This window comes from Manis javanica, chromosome 13 (assembly GCF_040802235.1).
Source record: "Manis javanica isolate MJ-LG chromosome 13, MJ_LKY, whole genome shotgun sequence".
Lineage (NCBI taxonomy): Eukaryota > Metazoa > Chordata > Mammalia > Pholidota > Manidae > Manis > Manis javanica.
Window position 1 is genome coordinate 80,176,145 of NC_133168.1, and position 21,020 is coordinate 80,197,164.

Sequence of the window (21,020 nt, forward strand, 5' to 3'; positions counted from 1 at the left end):
ACCAAGTATTTAACAGCACAGTGATAAACTGTACTACATTACAGTGTGTAAGGTTTTCAAGAGTTAGCTATAAGCAAGTCTGAAATGTAATGGTTTCTTCATGGCTGCCTGAGCATGGACTAAAGCCCCATGACTACACCCCAAGTAGGGATGGTACTTCTACCCTGCAGGACCTCCTGGCAAGGCAGATACTGTAGTTCTAAACCCAGCTGAACCGAATCTCATCAGGTCCTTCGTAATTTTGTCATCTTGGGCTACCGAATAAAAATTCTTGCTATTAAGTAACAAGAATGTTATGCTACCCATGGTTGGCCAGAAACAAGAGATAAGGAAAATTTCATGAAAATCATAGTAACTTTCAGGCTAATGGAGGAATAGTTAAACAGAAGGGTCAAGCTATTAAACTTTTTGGAAGATGAACTGTTTCAGTACCTGAAACTGGTTTCAAAGGTAAGAGTAGCTTATAACAAATAACTAAACTTGCAGATTTTAAGCACAGTTAATTTCAAAATAAAAATATTTTATTGGCATAAAAATAATGTTGTAAATAAATTGGCACCAAATATTTCACTCAAATGCATATTACATCGTTGGGGTCAAAAAACTATTTTATCCCTCCTTGCTGTTTTTCCCCCTTCTGCCCACTTTCCTGGGTGTTGGGGGTGCTCGCTGACAACAGTCACATATCCAGCGACCTAGGAGAAAAATTGTTAATTAATAGAGAATGAAATGTAGTTTTTTAGGACTTAATTTTAAACCCATTTAGCTCTCCTTCCTTAGCTCTCAGTAATAATATGCCTCTGTATTCCTGGTGGAAGGGGCACTAATGAGCTCCTTAATTTAAGGAGAAAAACAGAAAGTTCCTCTAAGATAGGGTAATCAGTGCATGTGAGTTCAGTGAAGCTGGGGTGGAGTAGGGTGAGGGGTGCACTGCTAGGTAATGAAATAGACCTTAAGAAATTATCATAATCCTTTCTTTTAAAATTCAAACAGTATCACACAAACCTCAATATAAAACCTGTTGCTGCATTGGCTTGTTTTCATCCTTTTTTGTGCTGCTCACTGGCAGCTGTGTGGCTAACAATAGCAGCCTCTCAAGTCAGGGTGTGCTGGACACAGCACTTCAAAGTCTACCAAGTATTTAACAGCACAGTGATAAACTGTACTGCATTAGCTGATCTGAATTAATACAGGACTTTAAGTTGCTTGCTTCTTAATGATTCCCAGGAAACTCAAGTCTGGACATAAAATGTTATGAAGTATTAGTGTTAACTATGCAATTAAGTTCTCTAGTTACACAGTTAGCTGTGTAATGTTTAGTCCAGTCACTGATGTATTCTTGGATTCTGTGTTCATCGTTATCTGGAATTACAAAATGCTGCCTCGCTTAGTAGAAATCCAGTTTCATATGCATAAAGGCATAGCAGTCATTTTGTTAAATCTCTGACTAGATGACATGATAAAATTAAGGCTTTGAAAAATTGATGCTGTTGCTTTCAGCTATTTCAATAGAAAGACACTGGCTCCTTCTCTACATGGAGCCCAGCTTCAAAGACTACGCAGTCTGACATCTCGTTTGTCCTTAGTTGGGTTGTCTAGGGATGAAAGCAGGTGGATGTGATCTGGGTGGATCAGTTTTGGTCACTTTCTGTGAACAGAAGGGTCTGCAGGCCCTTCATGTCACGGTTTTTATGCAAGCTTAGAAAGTTGGCAGAGTCCCTTCACTCTGATAACATTCTCTTTTGTAAATCTTTACCTGATGGAATAGCACCAAGGCCCACACAAAAAGTATGATAACCTCTGTCACACACATCACAGAACATCATTTCTTCTTCATGGTGGGGTTGTCCACATATAATGCAAGTTTTACATTCCATACATTGCCATGGGTAGGTCTTAATCATAGAAACAAGCTCCAAGGTCATATCCAGGCAAGAAGGATGGCCTAAACCAAAACCAGTATTAGAATTTCACACAAAAATGTTTAACTTGAGGCATAATCAAATTAGTTTGCTTTGGGATTCCTCAAAAAATAGCTACAATGTTTAATCTCCAAAGAAAAATGAAAATACAATGTAGAAGAAAATACACAGGCCTTGTCTATGCCTTACAGGGTACCCTATGTACTTGATGATTCTTTGGTTCAAGCCTCACTGACACCAAACCTCCTATCTTGGAAGCAACAGAATATGGCCGAAACACCCAGAAGGTGTGTGCATACTTACCGCTGTTGTCACACTGGGAGCAGTGTATAAGTGGCTCGGCCTTCCCTTCCTTGTTGCGCTCCTTACCCTTCAGACAGATCCCACATAGAGCATTTGGAATGACCTTAGGCTGGAAGGGTAGAAGAGGGCTATAAATTCATGCCAGAAGAACTTACTATGGGTTCAAAAGGAATCTGTTACTGGACTGCTTATCTTTACTTTAGTAACTTGCTAAGGACCTTTTTGAAAGACGTAACTTGACATGAGTCTGCTTTCCACGTACAAGAGCCTACCGACTAAAGCCTTAGGTATCACTGTAAAATTTTGTCGATGGTTTGATTTCATGTTAGGACTAAATGTAGTATTCCACACTCCCTACATGCACAGTAAGGTCTGTATGATGAACAGAAGGGAAGGCTAAATACAATGTCACATTGCATTACTAACTGGAAGAGAAAATCCAGGTACCAAATAGCCGTTGCATTTAAGTTAGGCTTATTATAAAAGAGAAGACTCAGTTTTAGCAGCCTATATAGTGACTTTGTTTAAAAATTGGTATTTTCCAGAGCTCTAGAAAGTCTAAGTTACAAAATTATTGTTTTCACATTTTTAACTGAAAGGTGTCTCATGTACCATCATCACATGCAAATATGTTCTGTAAAGTTGTGATCATTCTGTTTGCCTGTCTAACAAATTGATAAAAAGAGCCTACACTTCGGAAAGAAGCATTCAGTAAGAGATACAAAACATGAAAGAGGTTTTCAGATAAGCAAAAAAATTGTTAAATAAGAAACACCCCTACATTTTTGAGTACCACTCATTGTTCAGATTAAAAGTATGCTCAACCCAAGGAAGGTATGTGAGCTTTAAGAAGCACTGGGCAACACATGGAAAAGGAGGACAGAAGAAAAGGTTCGCTGCATCTAAAATTACCAGGGGAGGGACAACATCTGAACACCAGCCTGGACCACAATAAAACAAGGTTCGTGCGATGTGAACACACAAGTAAAGGTGACAGAAAAAGAGCAAGCATGGGGCAAGTGTGAAATGGGGGCTGGGGCATATACTTATGTACACACACATATGAACTGGAAGAAATATTATATAGAATTACAATATTTCTGTTTTATTCCAACATAGCCAAATGAATCTTTTATTTCCCTGTCTTAAGTTACTGTAACAAAGAGGAGCCTACAGAAAACTACAACTATGTATAAAATATTCCAGCTTTGAAATGTCTCACTGCCACCTTGAAAACCTGTTAGGTCTAAATACTTAGTTAATTCTTTAAATTTTTATTTTTTGAATTATCTTTCTTTGCAAAAGATGACAGAGGCATTCAAAAATAATTTTTGACTTATTTATTTTAAAAAAGTCAACCTTATACATAAATATAATAAAAACAATAACTAAACAATCACAAATGTGTCTACAAAATAATAAATATCATGGAAGTTAAAACATACATATAAAATGTTACTGTTGCCCAGTCTGCATTTCCTCTGTATCTGTGTACCCTGTTCCCGCAACAGAAGGATAGTGTCCATGCTCACAACTTTATGTCTTGCAGTGAAGTTACCCTCAGTTGTTACTGCTACATTCTAAGCATAAGGTTCTCATTGTGTTTTCCTAAACCTAAATAAAAAATGGCTAGAAAGTGCACTTCTATGACCCAAATTCTGGTTCACTTTACAATCAAATCCATAATTGCCATAATATACAGCAGACAGCCACCTCTCCAGCCACCAAAACAAGTGTCTTTTGGTCTTGGTACTGTCCTAAGATAAAGGATGCGTGATACTCATGGTCTACATTAGATACTGGCGTAGTAAGAACACTAACATCTTTCACTAATGTCAAAGCAACTGCAAAATATTAAGCTGTAAAAAGAGAACTCCTCATGGGAGATCCTTTACAGAAATCAAAAGGAATGAAACACAAAGCTAGTCATTCACATTCTAGAGTAATTCAAGTTCTACAATAATTAAAATACCTTAAAAACCTATGATAAAAAGTACACCAAGAAAATTCTAGGTTTATTGTTAAGTGCAAAATCATAATGTTTTGTTAAGCCACTTAAAAATTTTCTTACCCAATAGTCTTCTTCTTGATGAAAAGAGGGAGAGAAGGGTGGGGAGGGGGGATGAACAGCGAGGAGGAGGGGAAAGAGAGAGAGACAGCAAGCTCTGTGGCATTTCTATGATGCTGCCGCAGCTCAATATAAAAAAATCCCTGTTCATGCAAGCACTCTGGGCTCCCTAAGCCACACTGCTCGCATCTGGGGCTTCACACGCAGGTGCCCACCGCTGGTCGGGAAGCTAGTATCTCAGTGCCCTGCGAAGCTGCAGCAGGAGCAAGGGAGCATGTGTGCGGGACTCCCCTGGAGATCCATGGGACAGAACCCTGTTTCTGATGCAGACAGCTCTACTTGTAATGACCGCAACAACATCAAAGTTTCACTACGGACAAGAAAATTAAAAATACTCATCCTAATACTTCTAGCATCTCAAATAAAAGGCTCACAATACATCTATTTTCCTGCTTGAAAAATGACCAAAGATAAGTGAGACATTTGTGGTAGCACTAATATAGTATAGATTTTAATATATACTTGTAACATAGGCCTGAATCCTAACAATTATGCCTTAATTTCAGGTTAATGTAACCAAACAACACTGTTCTACAAATTAAGGGCGAGCACTAATGAATCTTAGTAACTAGACATCAGATACATTACCACTTTTCTTAGCTCTCATATTTTAAAACATGTTTTTATATATGACCTTCTGCTTGAAGTACCCTAATATTTAGGCACATCTTGGCTTATTAATACTTTTCATAGAGGTTAACTTTGAATAAATATATTCACATTAATGTACCAAGTCTAGATACTGGTTGTTTCAAACTCTGAAAACCTGAAACATTTTTAGGTACCAAAAATGTTCACAGATTATAAAATGTGTATTTTGCATATTAGACTCCCTTGATTTATTCCACATTAAATCAATGATAGCACTGAATAGTTCTTTATTTTCAGCCTTGATTAAAAAATCTCTATTTCAGCATGCTCTCCTATGAACCCGATGAACCCGGGCTGACGTCTGAAAGGTCTCCTCAACACCGACCGACATGTGCTTCAAGCCACCATCCCCATACGAGGCTCTCATCAGACCAGAACATATGTAGCACACACCAGGCTAACTGGCCAAAATTCCATCTTTGGAGTTCATTTGCTTTTGACATTTAAGCCTTAATTTAAATCCTCAGTTGAAAAATTAGACAACTGATTTATGCAAACACAAGTAAAAAAAAAAATCACATAGCTGCGGCCTTGATGCCATCCTCGGAAGCCAACCCTTGCTGAACAAAGTGTCAGGTTTACTTGCCACAAGCTGAAAACGCATGTATATTCAAGTTGAAAGCATTTTCTAATTACCTATGGAGTACACTAATTTACTAAGTCACCTTTTTTACCTCACTAAAACAAAGGTAAGCTACTGCTAGAAGGGTGCTGGTTACGCTGCAGGGGCGCAGACTGGCAGCTCACTGGAACCTGTTCTGCTGGATTATCTGCCACAATCCAATCCTGATAAGCAACAAGGTATTCAATAAATCCCTCAGCAAAACTTTCTGACCACCTGACTCTATCATATCCCTTCAAACCACCTTCATAACAACAGTAAAAGGCATATTCTGATACATTCTAGATCAAAGAACTGTTTTACTATAACCATCAGCAACATAAAACTATGCAGTTAATTCCACTCCTTTTATGATATTCCTAAATCCCCATATGCAAATAAGGCTACTCGACTCTCACCCAGCCCTCAAGGGGAAGGGGCCAGGAGGAGGAGGAAGCAATAAACACAACAGCATTGCTGGTCACAGCTGCCTTACTGAGAACAACCAGGTCAAAAAGCTAGCAGTGTATCCAAGCCAACGCACCTCACTAAACGTCTAAATCCTTGTCACAGAATTATATAGATTATTTGCCAAGCTTAGGCTAAAAATCACAACAATGTAAGTAACAGGTTTCACAATTTTCTATCAGAGTTAGCTGAATTTGGCACATGGATCAAACAGCGCTCAGATTGAACTCCCCTCTCTCCTGAAGAAAGGCACCACAGTGGTTTGGTCTATTAGGGTGCCCGCCTACACTTCACAGCTCACATGTGCAGCTCTACTAAATACTAGCACATTTAAAACATCAGACAATTATGATCTTTACTCCAAGAAAGCAAACTATAAAGTTCTGTCTATGAAATAATTTTTTAAAGCCCATACTTGCCTGGTTATCATTTAAAAGACAAAAAAAGATTGTCTTGTAAACTGTACATATGCAGAAAACAGAGCTACACCACAGCCAGAGGGAGAAGAAAGCCACCAGGAAAATGAAGCAGGAAGCAGAAGCTGACAGAGGGCACCCCCCAGAACAGCTCGCGGGCACAGCAGGAGCTCCACAACTCTGAATTCAAAGCTAAAACGTCAGGAAGGAGGCTGGTCAGGGGCTTTTTTCTTCTACCTTGTACCCAGGAGCTGACTTGGACAGTACAGAGCGTTTGGAAGCATCTTTTCTGGGAGTAGCAGCTTTGTCCCTGCATCTCTGTCTTCCCTGGACAGGCTCCTCCTGGCTGTCGGGAGGGCCTTCCCCCTCAGACACGTTACCAGACGAGCTATCCTGAAGGTCAAAGGCACAAACAGTGATTCCTTGGAATACAGGCAGATTTGAAGTCTGAATTTTGAAAACTACAGAGAATATTCAAAAATAGCTTTAAGTTCCATCAATTTCAAAATCAAATAGATATTGCTAAATATAAGAAAGTGTGTCCCAATGGACTAAATTAAGTCATGGTAAAAGTCTCTTATCTGTCGTAAAAGTACATTATAACACAAAACTAATTCTGTTTTCATCAGCAAGTACCTTAATCAACTTGGTTTTCTGACTTAAGTCAAACAGAACAGAATTAATACTTCAGCTACCATCACACCATACAGCTTCAACATCATTCTGCATGCAACAAGGGAACTTGTTTCATACAAAAATACTGTTCAGAAAATAAAACGTTTTAAATAAGTATGCATATTTTCATTGAGTAATAAAGGTCATTAAATGCTTCAAGCACACCCTTGTGTTTTCACAACATTAAACTATGTTGGGACCAATATCACTGAGTATTCCTCAAGTAGGTGACACTCTAGATGCACAAAGTTTAGGAGTTCAGTATTAGATCACTTAATTCTTAATTCTTTAAGATTTTCTAAATAGAATAAAAATGTTATGTTCATATATTACAAAATCATAAATGGAAATACCAGGTTATCCATAACCACCCTGATCAACATTCTGAAACGTCTAATGCCGGCACAACTGGACCCCCTTCCCGTCTCCCGCTTGTGCTTGCACACACAGGACGCTGGACTCACTCCCAATGAAGCTTTTGCCCTCATTTTTTAAAACACAAAACTGGATGACACTGTGTGTATGTATACGCATGTGAGTTTTAATATTTTGTAACTGTTATGTACATTTCATCACATCATTATATATTCTGCATTTCTATCATGTAAATGTAACATATCACCCATGGTGGACATTAATTTCTAATTTCCACCATAACAAATATTACTAACACTCTAATGGACATCTTTTCTCTAATTTTATCAGCATCTGATTAGGAGCGCAGGAGAAAGTCACGTGAGCAGCGCCCCACAGCCCCTTCTACCGGCAGGACAGGAGGACAGTGGTACTTGAGCACCACCTTATTTTATGCAACATGTATCATCAAGTAGTTTCTGAAGCTGTTGGTGACAAGGAAGTGTACCGCCCTTTTAACAGTGGCTTATCCTCAGGTTCAGGTCAGTTATAGTGCAAAGTGTAAAAATAGTCAAGTCACTTAACATGCAGTGCTAAGTAAAATCCAAAGCCTATGGCCATCTGTTTCTTGTTCTCCCTTCCCTCACTTCCACAAAGCACTGCAATTTCCTAACTTACTGTTGCATTTTGCTACAAAAAAAACTAATAGTACAACATAGTAGCCTTAACATTTTCCTACAGGAAGCCTAAGGTTATTACTTAAGCAAGAGGAACACAAGTTAATGTGCTCCCCCAAACCAAGATAGTTAAATATAAGACTGCTTGGTACTAATGTCTGGTCAACCCTCCTGCTCCTGATGACTAAGGAGGGGCAACTTTAAATATGACATTTACTGAAGGCCATGCATGGCACAGTGCACCTATATCACATACACAAGAAATAATTTTTCTTGATGAAAGCATTCTGGAAATGATATGCAACTGTCCTTTTACAAAATGAGGATGGTGATACAAATTCAATTTAAAACATACCAGGCAAGCAATCAGGCAAAGACACAAAGGGAATGGAGACACTAAGGACCCACACTCTCACCGAGGCACCTTTATTCTTCCGTTTCTCGTCACCGGCACCATCCTCGGCATCATCTGAATCACCATCACTGTCCAGGGCGGGGAGTTCAGGGTCCAGGGGCGGCTCATAAAGTGCTGTGTTTAATGGCAAGTACCGCAGTTCATCTGGTGAGTACCTAATGTTCAGAGATACCTTCAGTTTTATTAAGTATGAATGGACTTTCAGCTATAAAGATAACCTTCATCTTCTGAATTAACCCCAAATATTTCTGGAAAGTGATTTCAGAGGTTATAAATAATTTTTCATTTTGGTAATCAAGTAGGGACAAATAATAGAAAGCCTAGTCATCTTTCACCAGACCGAGTGTAGAATACACATTTGATTCTTACTATCAAAAGAATAATGTCTCTCCTTTACCCTCAACCCAAAAAAGAAAAAACATCAGCAGACAAGGGTGAAAGCATCACAGAATCCTGCACATGATTCAGGCTGCCTGGCCGCCTCTGCCTGCCCTTCCTAAGTTCATCACTGCACACATGCTGTCACTGCCTCACATGTGAAGTGCATGTGAGAAGTGCACATGAGAACAGCATCTATCTCACAAAATAGAAATGAGGATTAAATAAATTAATGCATGTGAATCACCCCAGGGCATGGCATATGATATTATTTAAGAAACAAAATTTTCAGTAGTATTATTTTAAACCAACTCATGAAGCATGTATTCTAACGAACTTATTCATCTACTTTATCTGAAACCAGAGATTGTTTCTCCAGGTCAAACAGCTCAGAGCCCAGCTGACATGCGCACACACAGGCGTGCCCTCTGCCACCTCACGGCCCGTCAGCACTGTGTAGCCTTTGCTCAGGAGTGAGCACTGGATCAGCATCTCCTTCCATGAAGACGCCAAACCGAACAGCAAAAAGGCTGGTATACTGACATTATCCTTTTTCATAATGTGCTGACCCATGATTTAAATTTGACTCTCAAATAGTATGATCCTATAGTCTTATTTCAAATATTACTCTCTAAAGAATATGCTGTATCCTAAGAACAAGGTTCAAAGCTAAAGTAAAAGCTGAGATTCGGAAACAAAACTATTCTGTTGGCCCTGTTTCAGTTACGCCCAGTTTGGGTAAGAAAGAACATGGTGGGAAGCAGGAGTCAGGCCAGTGAGTGAGGTGGCTGGTGCAACCAGGTGGCCAGGCCGCCCTGGCAGACACTCATTGCTTCCTGCATTGCTCCGCACACCATGCTGGTGCTTCTCAAATGTTCATTTGCACGTGCATCATGTGGGCATCTGGGGATGTGCTGACCCAAGCCAGCAGGGCCGGGAGGGCCTGAGAGTTCGAGCTTCCAGGGACACCAGTGATGCAGAGCCCTGGGCCACCCCTCGTGGAGTGAGATGCCAGAGCACCTGTCCACACAAACACAAACGGCGGGCAGGGAGCCGGGCCGCGGGGCTCTGTCAGCAGACGTTCAAACACTGAGGGGTGCTCTTACCACAGAGCCACAGACGGAAAACATTCACTCGAACCTCACGGCATGTGCAGTGACACTCGCAGAGCTCGGATGATCAGGGAACAAGTGCAGAAGGCTCTGCAGCCTCCCCCCAGCAGCCAGTCCTAAAGGGATGACCCCTGTACCTTTTGTAATACTCCTGGAACTGTCCAGGGATGAGGGCCACAGGATAGGGGCTGGCCTTGGTGCGCTCGGTCGCCAGCACCGTGTGCTTCCCTTGAGGCACCTGGACGACCTGGCGACACAGAGAAAGACAAACTGATTCCTGTTCTCCACTGTACTCCTCCCCCTAAGAGCTAGAAGGAAGAAGTACTAGGAACGACGACCTGAGGAGAAAGTCAGTGGGGTCTCTAATTCCCGGTGAGCCTCACCCGGCTCCGCCCCACGTCATTTTTGGGGAGAGCCGGGATGACCGGGGTGACTCAAAAGCCTGCAGCTCAACTTCCTCACCTGTCGGTGGGGCAGCACTGGCTTCGCCCTCATGTGGTGAGAATTAAATGAATTCACACAGACTCTCTTACAACCCTCAGGACACACAACAAGTAAGACACGGAGCTGTTAGTCTTAACTCGGTACAATGTCAACCACAAAGCAAAAGACATTTCTCTCTCACATGCACACAAGTGAACTGAGTATTATCAGGCACGCCATTAAAAACTGTATTGTAACTTCTGGGGAAAAAAGAACAAATCGCTGGTACAAAAAGTAACAGTAATAAAGGAGGTACTGTGCACTCCACACAAACAAGCAGAAAGGGAGGTTCAGGACTAATGAACCAAAGCAATCTTACATGTGTCTGTAGGTCAAAGTAAGCTCTCCTTTCTTCCATACGTTCCCGGTTTAAGTTGCTGTTAAATTCAGCTGCTTTTTTGGCAGCTTTCTTGATGTACTCAGGCACTCTGCTGGCTTCAACTTTCTGAGTACTCTGTTGGTGCATTTGCTGAAATAAAAATATTACAGTTGGAAGTCACACAAAACTTTACAAAATGTCCTCTCCATACCAAATAAAAGATGCTAATCACCTCAGTACTTACAGAATACTCTTTATAATGATCTGTAATTCGCTGGCGTTCTTTCTCTTGTAGAATAACAGAATACTCAGCATGTTTGGCTGGATATTCTTTTATCATTAAATCAATCACTTCATCACTGCGCAATGCTGTTAAACCTATTTTAGACACACACATACACAATAAAGGTAAAGAAGCTCTTTTAAAACTAAGCGAACAAAACCACTTTTCAAAATTTGCTTTTCCTTCAAACTGTCTACATTTAAAAGATCTTCCGAAAGGTCAAAGCAAAATGTTTTAATACATTTGAACATAATAAAAAATAATATTCATAATGTGAAGTAAAACAACGAAAAGAAACTGATTACCAAAGTTGCAAAGGCAAAAAATTAATTTTTCTACTAAATCTTTTTTTAAAGCTTTCATGTACCACAAACATATCCCTTCATTAGAAACAACTGTTAACTAATGATACACACTAGCAACTGGCAATTAACATAAGCTATTAAATGAGAAAAACAAGAATTTTTCAATATATTGCAATTCTTGGACTTCAAATTCAAAACACTAAATTTATTATAGAGTCAATTCAAACTTCACTGAAAGCATCAGCTCACACACACACACGTGAGTCACACAGGCAATTTTCAAAACTCGCAGCATCGGATTTTACCAAATGCCGAGATGAACTCGTTTCATATTAAAAAGTAGCCATGTTGCATTATAATGTTAATGAAAGGAAAATCACAATAAAGTATGGAGATAACTATATAGAACTAAAAATTGTGCAAAATTTGCCTTTCCAGAGATCAGGACCAATACTTTTCAAAAGTACTGTACAAATTTTGCACAAAAAATACACTTTAACACTTCTGTGAAAATTATTAGAAAATTATATTGTTATAAAATACACTATTCTCCTTTGTATTTTAACAAAGTTTTACTTCAAAAATTACGTAAACAATTTAGCACTTATATAATTCAATCTATTTTATTAACTCTGCAAAGTTTTAGGAAAGGAGATAAAAACCTATCTAAAATCACCTCATAAGTGGTCAATTTTCAAAATTTACATGAAAAGCTTTTATTACCTAGAGTGCACTGAGTTTCTGTAATGACATTTAGCTCTCTCAGGTAGAGTTTCTCCTTATGAGACAAATCTCGTCGCTCTAAATCTCCAAAAAAAAGAACAAAAGACTATTAGAAATAGTCTTTTGCATTTGTAACTACGCATTAGTAAAACTTTTTAAGTTTAAAAAACTTAAAAATTTTTGAAGTAAAAATATTCAAGGATTTAAAAAAGCACTTCATGTTATATACTCCAAATATTAAAGACTACACAAAAAAATCTTACAAATTCAAGAAATAAGTTAAAATAAAATTGAAAATAGAATCCAAAGCAAGAAGGTCAATACAAATAACAGTATCAAAATAGCTGATGAAGTACAGCCTTTCTCGAATTCAGGTACAGCTTACATAGCTGCCTCCATTGCTAACTAAGGTCAAGGAGCAATGATAAAGAATCAAAATGTTTGGTCCATATGGCTATAAAATGATTTTTTCTAACATTTTCCTCAGGAAATTTATCATCTTCATTTTGCTTTTAAATCAGATTATAAGGCATAAGAACAAACTGATAGTACAGAGAGATGCTGGATGATCGCAGTAAATGAAAATCAGCCAGCAGAAGAATATAAATTGAAAATAATCCATAATCAAATATTCAGAAGTTGACAACCCATCAAAAAGAATAACTATTAGCTAAAAGTTAGATTTCATCTTTATATACCAACTAAGACTTAATACCTGGATATTTCCGTTTAAAGGAGGTCACACCCAAATATTCACTGACTTGTTCTTGAAGCATATAGTATTCTCCTGTTTCATCAGGTGGCCATTTGTATTCTATCAAATTTTCTGCTGGATAGTAGCTAAAGCTAAGCACAGAAATATATATTATGCCTTAAATGTGACTTTTATTAAATTTTAACCATTTTTTAAGTATATTTATTTTTAATATTTTTTTTAGGATAAAGATTTTGAAAAACTATTTAAATTCTCAATCAGTCTTCCACAACTTGGCAATAAAAAGAAGTCCCCACAATTTCCTGTGTAGCAAACAGAAGGAGACCAGCAGAGGGAAGAGAACCATCTGGAATACCAAATAAAAAGGTACAATGGAAATAACACTTCTATAAACCACAAGGAGCCAAGACTCAACTGTTACAAAGGCGTTTTCTAGCTTTAGAGCTCTGTAAGGCCTCAACAGGTGGTGACAGCAGTTTTGAATTCTTTCTTGGGCTGAATACCCACAGCCATGATTTCATCCACCCAAGGTATAAAGCCTTCAGCTCCAGTCCCCATCTGCTGTGCAACGAGTCCCAAACAGCTGAGAAAGCAGAACTCTAAAAACCGACTTCTCAGCAAACTGAACTATAAACCGTAATTATTTATTCTCAGACTCCACAAACCCTAAAGCAAAGAGTAACGCAGATCAATCTCAATCCTGAAGAGCAAAGACTAGATTTCTGGACCTAGGCCAATTCAACCTCTCAGATTCATCAATGGATAACAGAGGCAGGAATGTGACACTACTTTATACATTTAACCAATTAAAAGTAACAGACAAAAAGATAGTTTTCTCAAAAATAGTGCTGGGAAACTGGATATCCAAATGCAAATTGCACTCTTATCTCACTCTTAATCACATGCAAAAACTTTTTTAATGGATCAACAAGCTAAATATAATAACTTAAACTAGAAAACTTTTAGAAAGAAACACATGAGTAAATCATCTGATTTGGCAATGGACTCCAGAATGACACCTAAGTAGGAGCTAGAAAAGAAAAATTAGGTAACTTGGACTTCAGCAATATTTTAAAATCTGTGCATCAAAGGACACTATCGAGTGAAAAGACTACCCACAGACTGCAAATCACATATCTGATAGGGAATAATATCCAGAATATATAAAGAACCCCTACATCTCAAGAAAAAACAAATTACCCAATTTTAAAATGGGCAAATAACTTAGACTTTTCTCCAAATAAGATATACAAATGGCCTATAAGCACATGAAAAGATAGTGATCATTAGTCACTATGAATATTCAAATTAAAATCACAATGCGATGCCACTTTACACCTTTTAGAATGGCTATTATCCAAAACAACTGAAAACAGACCAGGAAGGACGTGAATAAACTGGAAGCTTTGTACCTTGCTGGTGAGACTATAAAATGGTGTGTCCACTGCGGAAGACAGTGCGGCAGTTCCTCAACAGGCTAAACACAGCCTCACCCTATTCTGCTCCTAGGGGTGCATCTAAAGGAACTGGGAACAGGGACTCTGAACAGACATTTACACAACAATGTCCACAGCACCATTATTCACAGTAGCCCAAACATGGAAACAACCGGAGAGGCCATGTCAACAGATGAACGGATAAACAAAACCTGGGGTATCCATACAACTAAGTATAATTCAACCTTAAGAGGAAGGAAATTCTAACACAGCTACAATGTGGACAAACTTTGAAGAAATTATGATAATTGAAAAAAGCCAGATACAAAGGACAAACATCCTCCCATTGCTCCTCTGTGAAGTGCCTAGAACAAGCCAATTCATGACGACAGAAAGCAGAATGGCGGCTGCCAGGGGCTGGGGAAATGGAAACGTTTATTGCTTGATGTTTATTAAGTTTCTAATTGCCGTAGTGAAAAAGTTTTGGATGGTGGCAACGGCTGCACAGCACAGTGAATGTGCTAAATGCTGCTCAACTGTGCACGTCAGAACGAATTTCATGTATATTTACCACACACACAAAAAATGTTTAACTTGCACGACATAGCAAAAGCAACTTTGACATCACATCATAAAACATGAGAAAATCGTTCTACAATTCTTGGTAACTGCCTTTGCGAGGGCCGGGGGGCAGGGAGGCCGGACTCGCACGCGCAAAGCAGAAGGAAGGGGCAGGCGGTACCCGAGGTCCTGACTCGAAGCCTCGCAGCTGCGGGAACTGTCTCCTGAGCCCATGCGTCTCCTCTTGCATGGCTGGGTCCCATCGTTTGAATTCTCCTCATGATCATCCTATACATTTAAAAGATTCAGAAAACAGTAAGAGGAAGATTAGTAAGTAAGAGAAGAATGATTATGTCCTTCCAAAAAGGCTCCATTCAAAGGCTTTTGAAAGACAACTGGTTATACAAATGTTAAACTTTCTATATAACTAAAAGGGGCCAAGAATTTGGCATGGTCAAGACCTGGAAAAAACTGCAAACTGACCTTCAATACAATCAAAGTAAGAAAATCTTCAATTCACCTGTAAATCAAAATCTACGTTTGCTTTCCTACCAAGGTTAAATGCTTTCTGCTTTAAATGATAAAATTGCAGGAACACTTAAAATCAAAGCAAACCCTCCTCCTACCCCAGTTTGGAAGAAACACTATGGATGCCATACTATTTCACTCAATTTACCAACTATTTTAGGTACGTATATCCCCGAGAAAAAAAGGGCACACAAGAACAAAAACAGGCTGCCAATCCTAACTGTTTTTCTTAAATGAAAAAACGTAGTAATAATATACCTTATAAGAGGCAGCAATCTACACAGCAACACACACTTCCCACCCCCCCAAAAAAGGAGAGACCTAAAATATTTTAAGTGACATTATCCATTAAGTGACAATAATATCAAGGCTGTCAAGTTGGGCCATTCCATTAAGGAAATGAAGGAAGTATCAAATGTTGGGAAATTAATTTATTCACGTTAGGTAAGTCTTAATGAACATAAGGCTTAAAAGAGATTTTTAAAAATCAACGTAATGTAGGCTAAGATCACAATTCTTTAAACTACCATGGTGCTCTTGCTATAGTATCAAAAGGAAACCAGTGCTGCAGCACACTGAGCTGTGAGGTCTACCGGCCAGACAAGCGGAAGCTGGACCGCCGGGGCTTTACTGTGCACTGGCCGGTCCCTAGCTGAGCAGCCATCCCGTCTGAGCGGCTCCTTACCTGCAAAACTGAGACTGTGACATGCTTGGCTAAGGCAAGGATGTCATTAGTTAATACTGGGGAGCACAGCGCCCAGTCAGTCAAGGTGATTCGGAGGATGATCACAGTCTCAAGACTCCAACTGTTGACATTTACTCACTCCTCCCCAAGTAGTAAAATACACAGAATATTCTTTTCAGGTCTTATAAATAAGCATTCTATTAAAGGGCTCTGTATATTCCTGTTCGGCGACCAGGTAGATTGAGAATAGTCTAAATCTCGTCCTCCAAAATTTGCATTTAAGAGTTAAGTATCACAACTGAAACACTTCATATTCGATAATTCAGGCATAACAGCTTTTAAGCATTCAGATACCACTTTTTCTATTTGCTTCCGGGTATTTTAAGTATTCTTACGTCAGTTAAGTACATTTCCCTCGGCTGAAAAATCGAGTCACTCAAAAAGACACAAAGTCTAAATAAAAACAAAGCCCTCAAAAGAGCTGGGGCCAACGGGGGAGGGGGGGCCGCGCTCCGAATCCGCGGACACCTGCCCGCCGCCCGCCTTCCCCACCGCTCGGCCCGCGACCTCCCCGAGCGCCGCGAGCGGCCGCCCCCCGCGCGAGCCGGTGCAGGGTGCCCCGAGTTCAAGTTTCCGCGGGACCCGGGCACCGCCAACTTCCGCAGCCACAGCGGCGACCGCTGGCGTCCCGGGGCCCGCCCGCCGCCCTCCCGCCCGCAGGCCCGGCCCGCCGAGGCCGCCGCCAGGCGCCTGCTCACCTTCGGGGACGGCGCTCCGGGGGTGGCCGGGTCGCTGTCGCACGGCCGCGGGGACTGCGCCGTCCCGGGGCCGGCCACCGCCGCCATCAGCCCGAGCGCCCCGCGCCGCCGCCGCCGCCGCCGCCGCCGCTTCGTCCCGGCCGTTGCCGCCGCCGCCGCCGCCGCCGCCGCCGCCGCGCGGGCCGCCCGCCGCCCGGGCCCCGCCCCCTCCGCCCGCCCGCCGCCCGGGGGCCGGCCCCTGCCTCCGCGCGGCCCGCGGCCCGCCAGCGCCGCCGCCACCGCCATGGCCGCCGCCAGCGCGCCGCCCTCGCCGACGACCCTCGGCCGCCGCCCGCTTCCGCCCGCCGCCCCGCGGCCCGCTTCCGCCCTCGGCGCCCCTCGCTCCGCCGCCGCAGCCGCCACCCGGGCCGCCGCCGCCGCCGCCGCCCCTCCCGCAGCCCTCGGCCCCCGTCCCCGCCCCGGCCGCCGGTGCGCAGGCTGCCGCCCCTTCCCCGCCACCCCCGGCCCGGCCCCCGCACACGTCAGCCTCCCCTCCCACCGCGGCCGCGCCTCCGCGGGCCCCCGGCCCTCCCCGCCCGCCCTCCCTCCTCCGGGGTCCCCCCTCCCGTCCCCTCCGGGGTCCCCCCTCCCGTCCTCCTCCGCCTCCCGGGTCCCGCGCGTGGACTGGAGGCTGGCCCACGGCCTCGCTCCGCCCTCGGCCACCGCCCCCTGCCCGCCTTTGTTCTCCGCGAGCGGCGCGGGGGCCGGGAGCCACCTGCCTGGGATGCGCTCCGGCCCGGGGCGTCCCCGCTGCTTTTCTCGGAAAAGTTTGCGCCAACCTCCGCGCCTCCGAGTGGGAAGAGTGAGCGCAGCCCAAAGTCCTCCCGAGCGCGCGTCCCCGCGGCGTCCTCCGTGGGCCACGGGCGGCCTGGCAGGCTGCGGGGAGGAGGCGGCAGGGCGACTTCCCTGCCTGGCCGCCCCTGGGCTCCGGGGACCTCGCCGCCCCTGCTGCTTTATCCTGGGCGCGCTCATACCGGCTGCACAGCCTCGGCAAACCATTGAACCTCTTATTATATGCAGAGCAGGAGGAATCCCGAATCTGAGGGATTCCTGGAAAGGACACGGTGGTACAGTGGTAAGCCCATCAAAGGCACCAAGAAAATGGGAGCCGTTTTATTTGAACCGAATTTATTAATCCTAGTTCCTGGCTTCACCTGGTCCTTTCTAGGATTTACCCCCCCCCCAAAAAAAAAATGTTTAAAGTTAGGCCCTGAACCTTCACACATGGCAGACAGCTATGATAAGATGGCAAGGATGCCAGAAATCTGCTAACGCTGACCTCTCTGCAGACACGTTATTATGTGAGAGTACAGACGACTTGTTTGAGGGCCAGAGGCCAGACAGACTGTTCTGGGTTTACAGTACAATATGGATTCCCTTTCATTCCGTATATTTGCTGACTTTCAGTGGAGAGAAGTTTGGAAAGATAAAGTGTGTATTCTAGCCTATCACATTAATTCAAACGGCCTTCTTTGAACCAATCCTCCTATTCCTCACTTAGGCCCTTAATCAGATCATAGACTCATCACCAGCAACTTGAGACTCACAAACTGCTCCTAATTTACACTGATTTCTCTCACAATTAGCAATCAGTATCCTTACCAATGAACCCACTGAAGAAAACGACCAGTCCCAATCTGCCACGAATTCTCTTTCTCCAAATTCTCTTAACTGATCAGGGCCCTCAGTCAGATACAGTTTCACACAAAAAACATACAGTTGACCCTCGAACAGCATGCGGCTGGGGCACCAACCCCAATGGAATCGAACATCCATGTATAACTTTTGAGTCTCCGAAAACTTAACTAATACCTTAGCAACAACAGCCTATTAACACATATTTTGTATATTTATTATATATGGTATTCTTACAATAAAATGAGCTAGAGAAAAAATATTTTTTCAAGTTGTAGCAAATCTCCAAAAATGTTTCCAATATATTTATAGAAAAAAGTCCCAGTATAAATGGGCCTCACTTGGTCAGCACATAATAACCAAAATTAGAACTGTACAGAGATTAAGCATAGCCCCTGTGCAAGGATGACATGAAAACTTGGGAAGCGTTCCATATTTTTCTCTGTGGCCCATCAAGGATTTTGTTTATCAAACATTTACTATTTTCATATTCTTGGAAATTACTTCCCTTTTCCTTTGAACTCTCAAGCCCCTACCCCCTTCCTGGATGACACATGCCTCACTCTCCCTGACTGTCTGGGAGCCAGGTCCATGGCTTTCCCGGACTAACATGATTGAACTTTGGTTTTTCTCCTCTTGAAAAAAAAGAGTCAGTTATTTGGTTTTATTCTTCTCACTTGGATATTCTGTCTCTAGATCAAATACAAATCTAAAACTATTCCAAGTCAACAAATACATGTTCCCCCTTTCAGCACAAGGCGAGGCAGAACACGGAGGTGGCGCAGTGTGTGTCACATTTCCCGCCAGTAGGCAGTTTCGATGCTGAAACAACATGATACAACTATACAATTGTACTTAGAAGCAGTTTAGGTTTAGGTGGGAGAAAATATACTTCAGTTAGCAAAATTAAGACTATTTAAGGGTGACACAACTTGAAAGCTATCTTAAGAAACTGGTAGTACAAGTACAGGTAAACAAATATAACTGCATGTGGAAATTGGGTTTTAAGCCCACAAGGCTGAGGTGGGAAAATAGCCATATTCAAGTACATAAATCATTCCAGTCTGGCTTGAGCATAGGGTAAATAAAGGCAGATTCTAGGAATTAGGGATCAAGTACACAAGCAGGATGATGTAATGGTGAGAACAAAGATTTGGAGTTAAGACTTTGGTTTGACTACCAGCTGTGCCTCTCAGCTGTGTGATCATGGGTAAATTATTTACTCTGTCTGACCCTCCATTTCCTCCTAACAATATCTATTCAATTATTTCACAAATATTTCATGGAGACCATGAACTGAGAACTGTCAGGTGATAGAACTTGTGAACCAAGGAGAAGGTAACCACTGTACTAGGACCACAGACAAGGCTTCTGAAGACTGACTATGGAGGTTTTCATTGACTCTGGGAGTCTCAAAACAGCCACCATGAAAATTTAAATTAATTCTATGACACCATATTGTTAAGTTAAAAGCTAAACAACCAGCACCCATGTTCCCGCTAAAAGACAAGCAAGAATGTTTGCCCTTCCCTTTAATTTCCTTCAGCACAAGGATGTATGTAGCAACCCCCTCCCCACACCCCCAAACACATACACACAGACACACCCTTTTCTCTGCAGGCATATCTTACGTAAGTGAAATGTGCTCCATTGAAGTGCTGTCTTTCCTTGGCTGTCTCAAGGATAAAAGCCTTGTATGACTTGGACCCTTCAGAGCATGTCTCACACCCACCCACAGGAGTTCTATCCTCCTGGGCTTATAGGTCCTAAATTTGGCTCAAACAAAACTCTTGTCTTGATTTTCAAGGTGATTTTAATACATTTTTCATTGAAAAGTATAAGGACTCATACATTCATTCACTCATCAAATATTGTTTACCACTTATTAAGCTAGGGCCATGTCTTGCCAATGAGTTTCAGCCCAGGGCAAGTTCACTATAGATTCAATGTGACCAAAGAAATTACAGTAAAACGTTCTTGGGGTGAAAGGGTTATACCCAACTTTATTTCCATGGTGGCAGGTCAGTCACTAAAATCCCATCCACTCAGTTGAGTCTGCATGCAGCAAGCTGGTCTCTGCCTCTGGGCCTCTGTCCTCGGCGCTGCCACCACTCCAGCCTCTGCTCTGCTCTCCTGCAACCTTGCAGCTGTGCCACTGTGTCGCACAGAGTACTGGGCAGGGCTTTTTATACAGAGTCAACAGCAATGTATTGCCCACATGTGTGTAGTGAGCTAGCCAACCAGGGCCAGGTGAGAATCCTGGCCACAGGAACCTTCATTTTATCCACACGCCAGAATTAGACACTGGCAATACAGTGGTGAAGAGAAAAAGCTATAAAGCTGTACGAGATCACTTAGAGTATGTAGAAATCAGGGAGAAAAAGACCCAAGACCAAGAAGCCCAGAGATACAGTGGAAATAGGTAGAAAAGGTGTTAAGTCCAGGGAAAG

At 42.2% G+C, this 21,020-nt stretch overlaps 1 protein-coding gene and 1 pseudogene across 4 annotated transcripts; one reads left to right on the plus strand and one right to left on the minus strand.

Moving 5' to 3' along the window:
- Window positions 1–494: 494 nt before the first annotated feature.
- On the minus strand, window positions 495–17,065 carry PHF10 (PHD finger protein 10). Of its 4 annotated transcripts, none has more exons than XM_037020838.2 (12): window positions 16,897–17,064; window positions 15,107–15,213; window positions 12,929–13,059; window positions 12,214–12,291; window positions 11,147–11,280; window positions 10,903–11,052; window positions 10,238–10,347; window positions 8,612–8,765; window positions 6,727–6,882; window positions 2,226–2,334; window positions 1,757–1,945; window positions 495–695 (listed from the first exon to the last, which is right to left on the minus strand). In XM_037020838.2, the coding sequence occupies exons 1-12, from the start codon at window positions 16,981–16,983 to the stop codon at window positions 610–612; spliced, it is 1,491 nt and encodes a 496-aa protein (XP_036876733.1). In that variant the 5' UTR covers window positions 16,984–17,064; the 3' UTR covers window positions 495–609. The 4 variants fall into 4 exon arrangements, with proteins under 4 accessions (XP_036876733.1, XP_036876732.1, XP_036876735.1 ...); XM_037020837.2 differs by having other exon boundaries at window positions 12,214–12,297; XM_037020840.2 differs by lacking the exon at window positions 6,727–6,882 and having other exon boundaries at window positions 12,214–12,297; window positions 16,897–17,065.
- A 1,844-nt stretch (window positions 17,066–18,909) lies between these two features.
- LOC118972892 (U6 spliceosomal RNA) lies at window positions 18,910–19,010 on the plus strand (annotated as a pseudogene).
- The last annotated feature ends 2,010 nt before the right edge of the window (window positions 19,011–21,020 follow it).

Bases quoted from the DNA above. Each gene is read 5' to 3' on its own strand.
- PHF10 (XM_037020837.2), bottom strand. From the start codon at position 16,983: ATGGCGGCGGTGGCCGGCCCCGGGACGGCGCAGTCCCCGCGGCCGTGC. The intron at 10,348-10,902 runs GTAAGATTGCTT...CTGTGTCGCCAG, and splicing joins ACTTTGACCTACAGACACAT to GTCGTCCAGGTGCCTCAAGG. The intron at 6,883-8,611 runs GTGAGAGTGTGG...TTTGACCTTCAG, and splicing joins GGAAGAATAAAGGTGCCTCG to GATAGCTCGTCTGGTAACGT.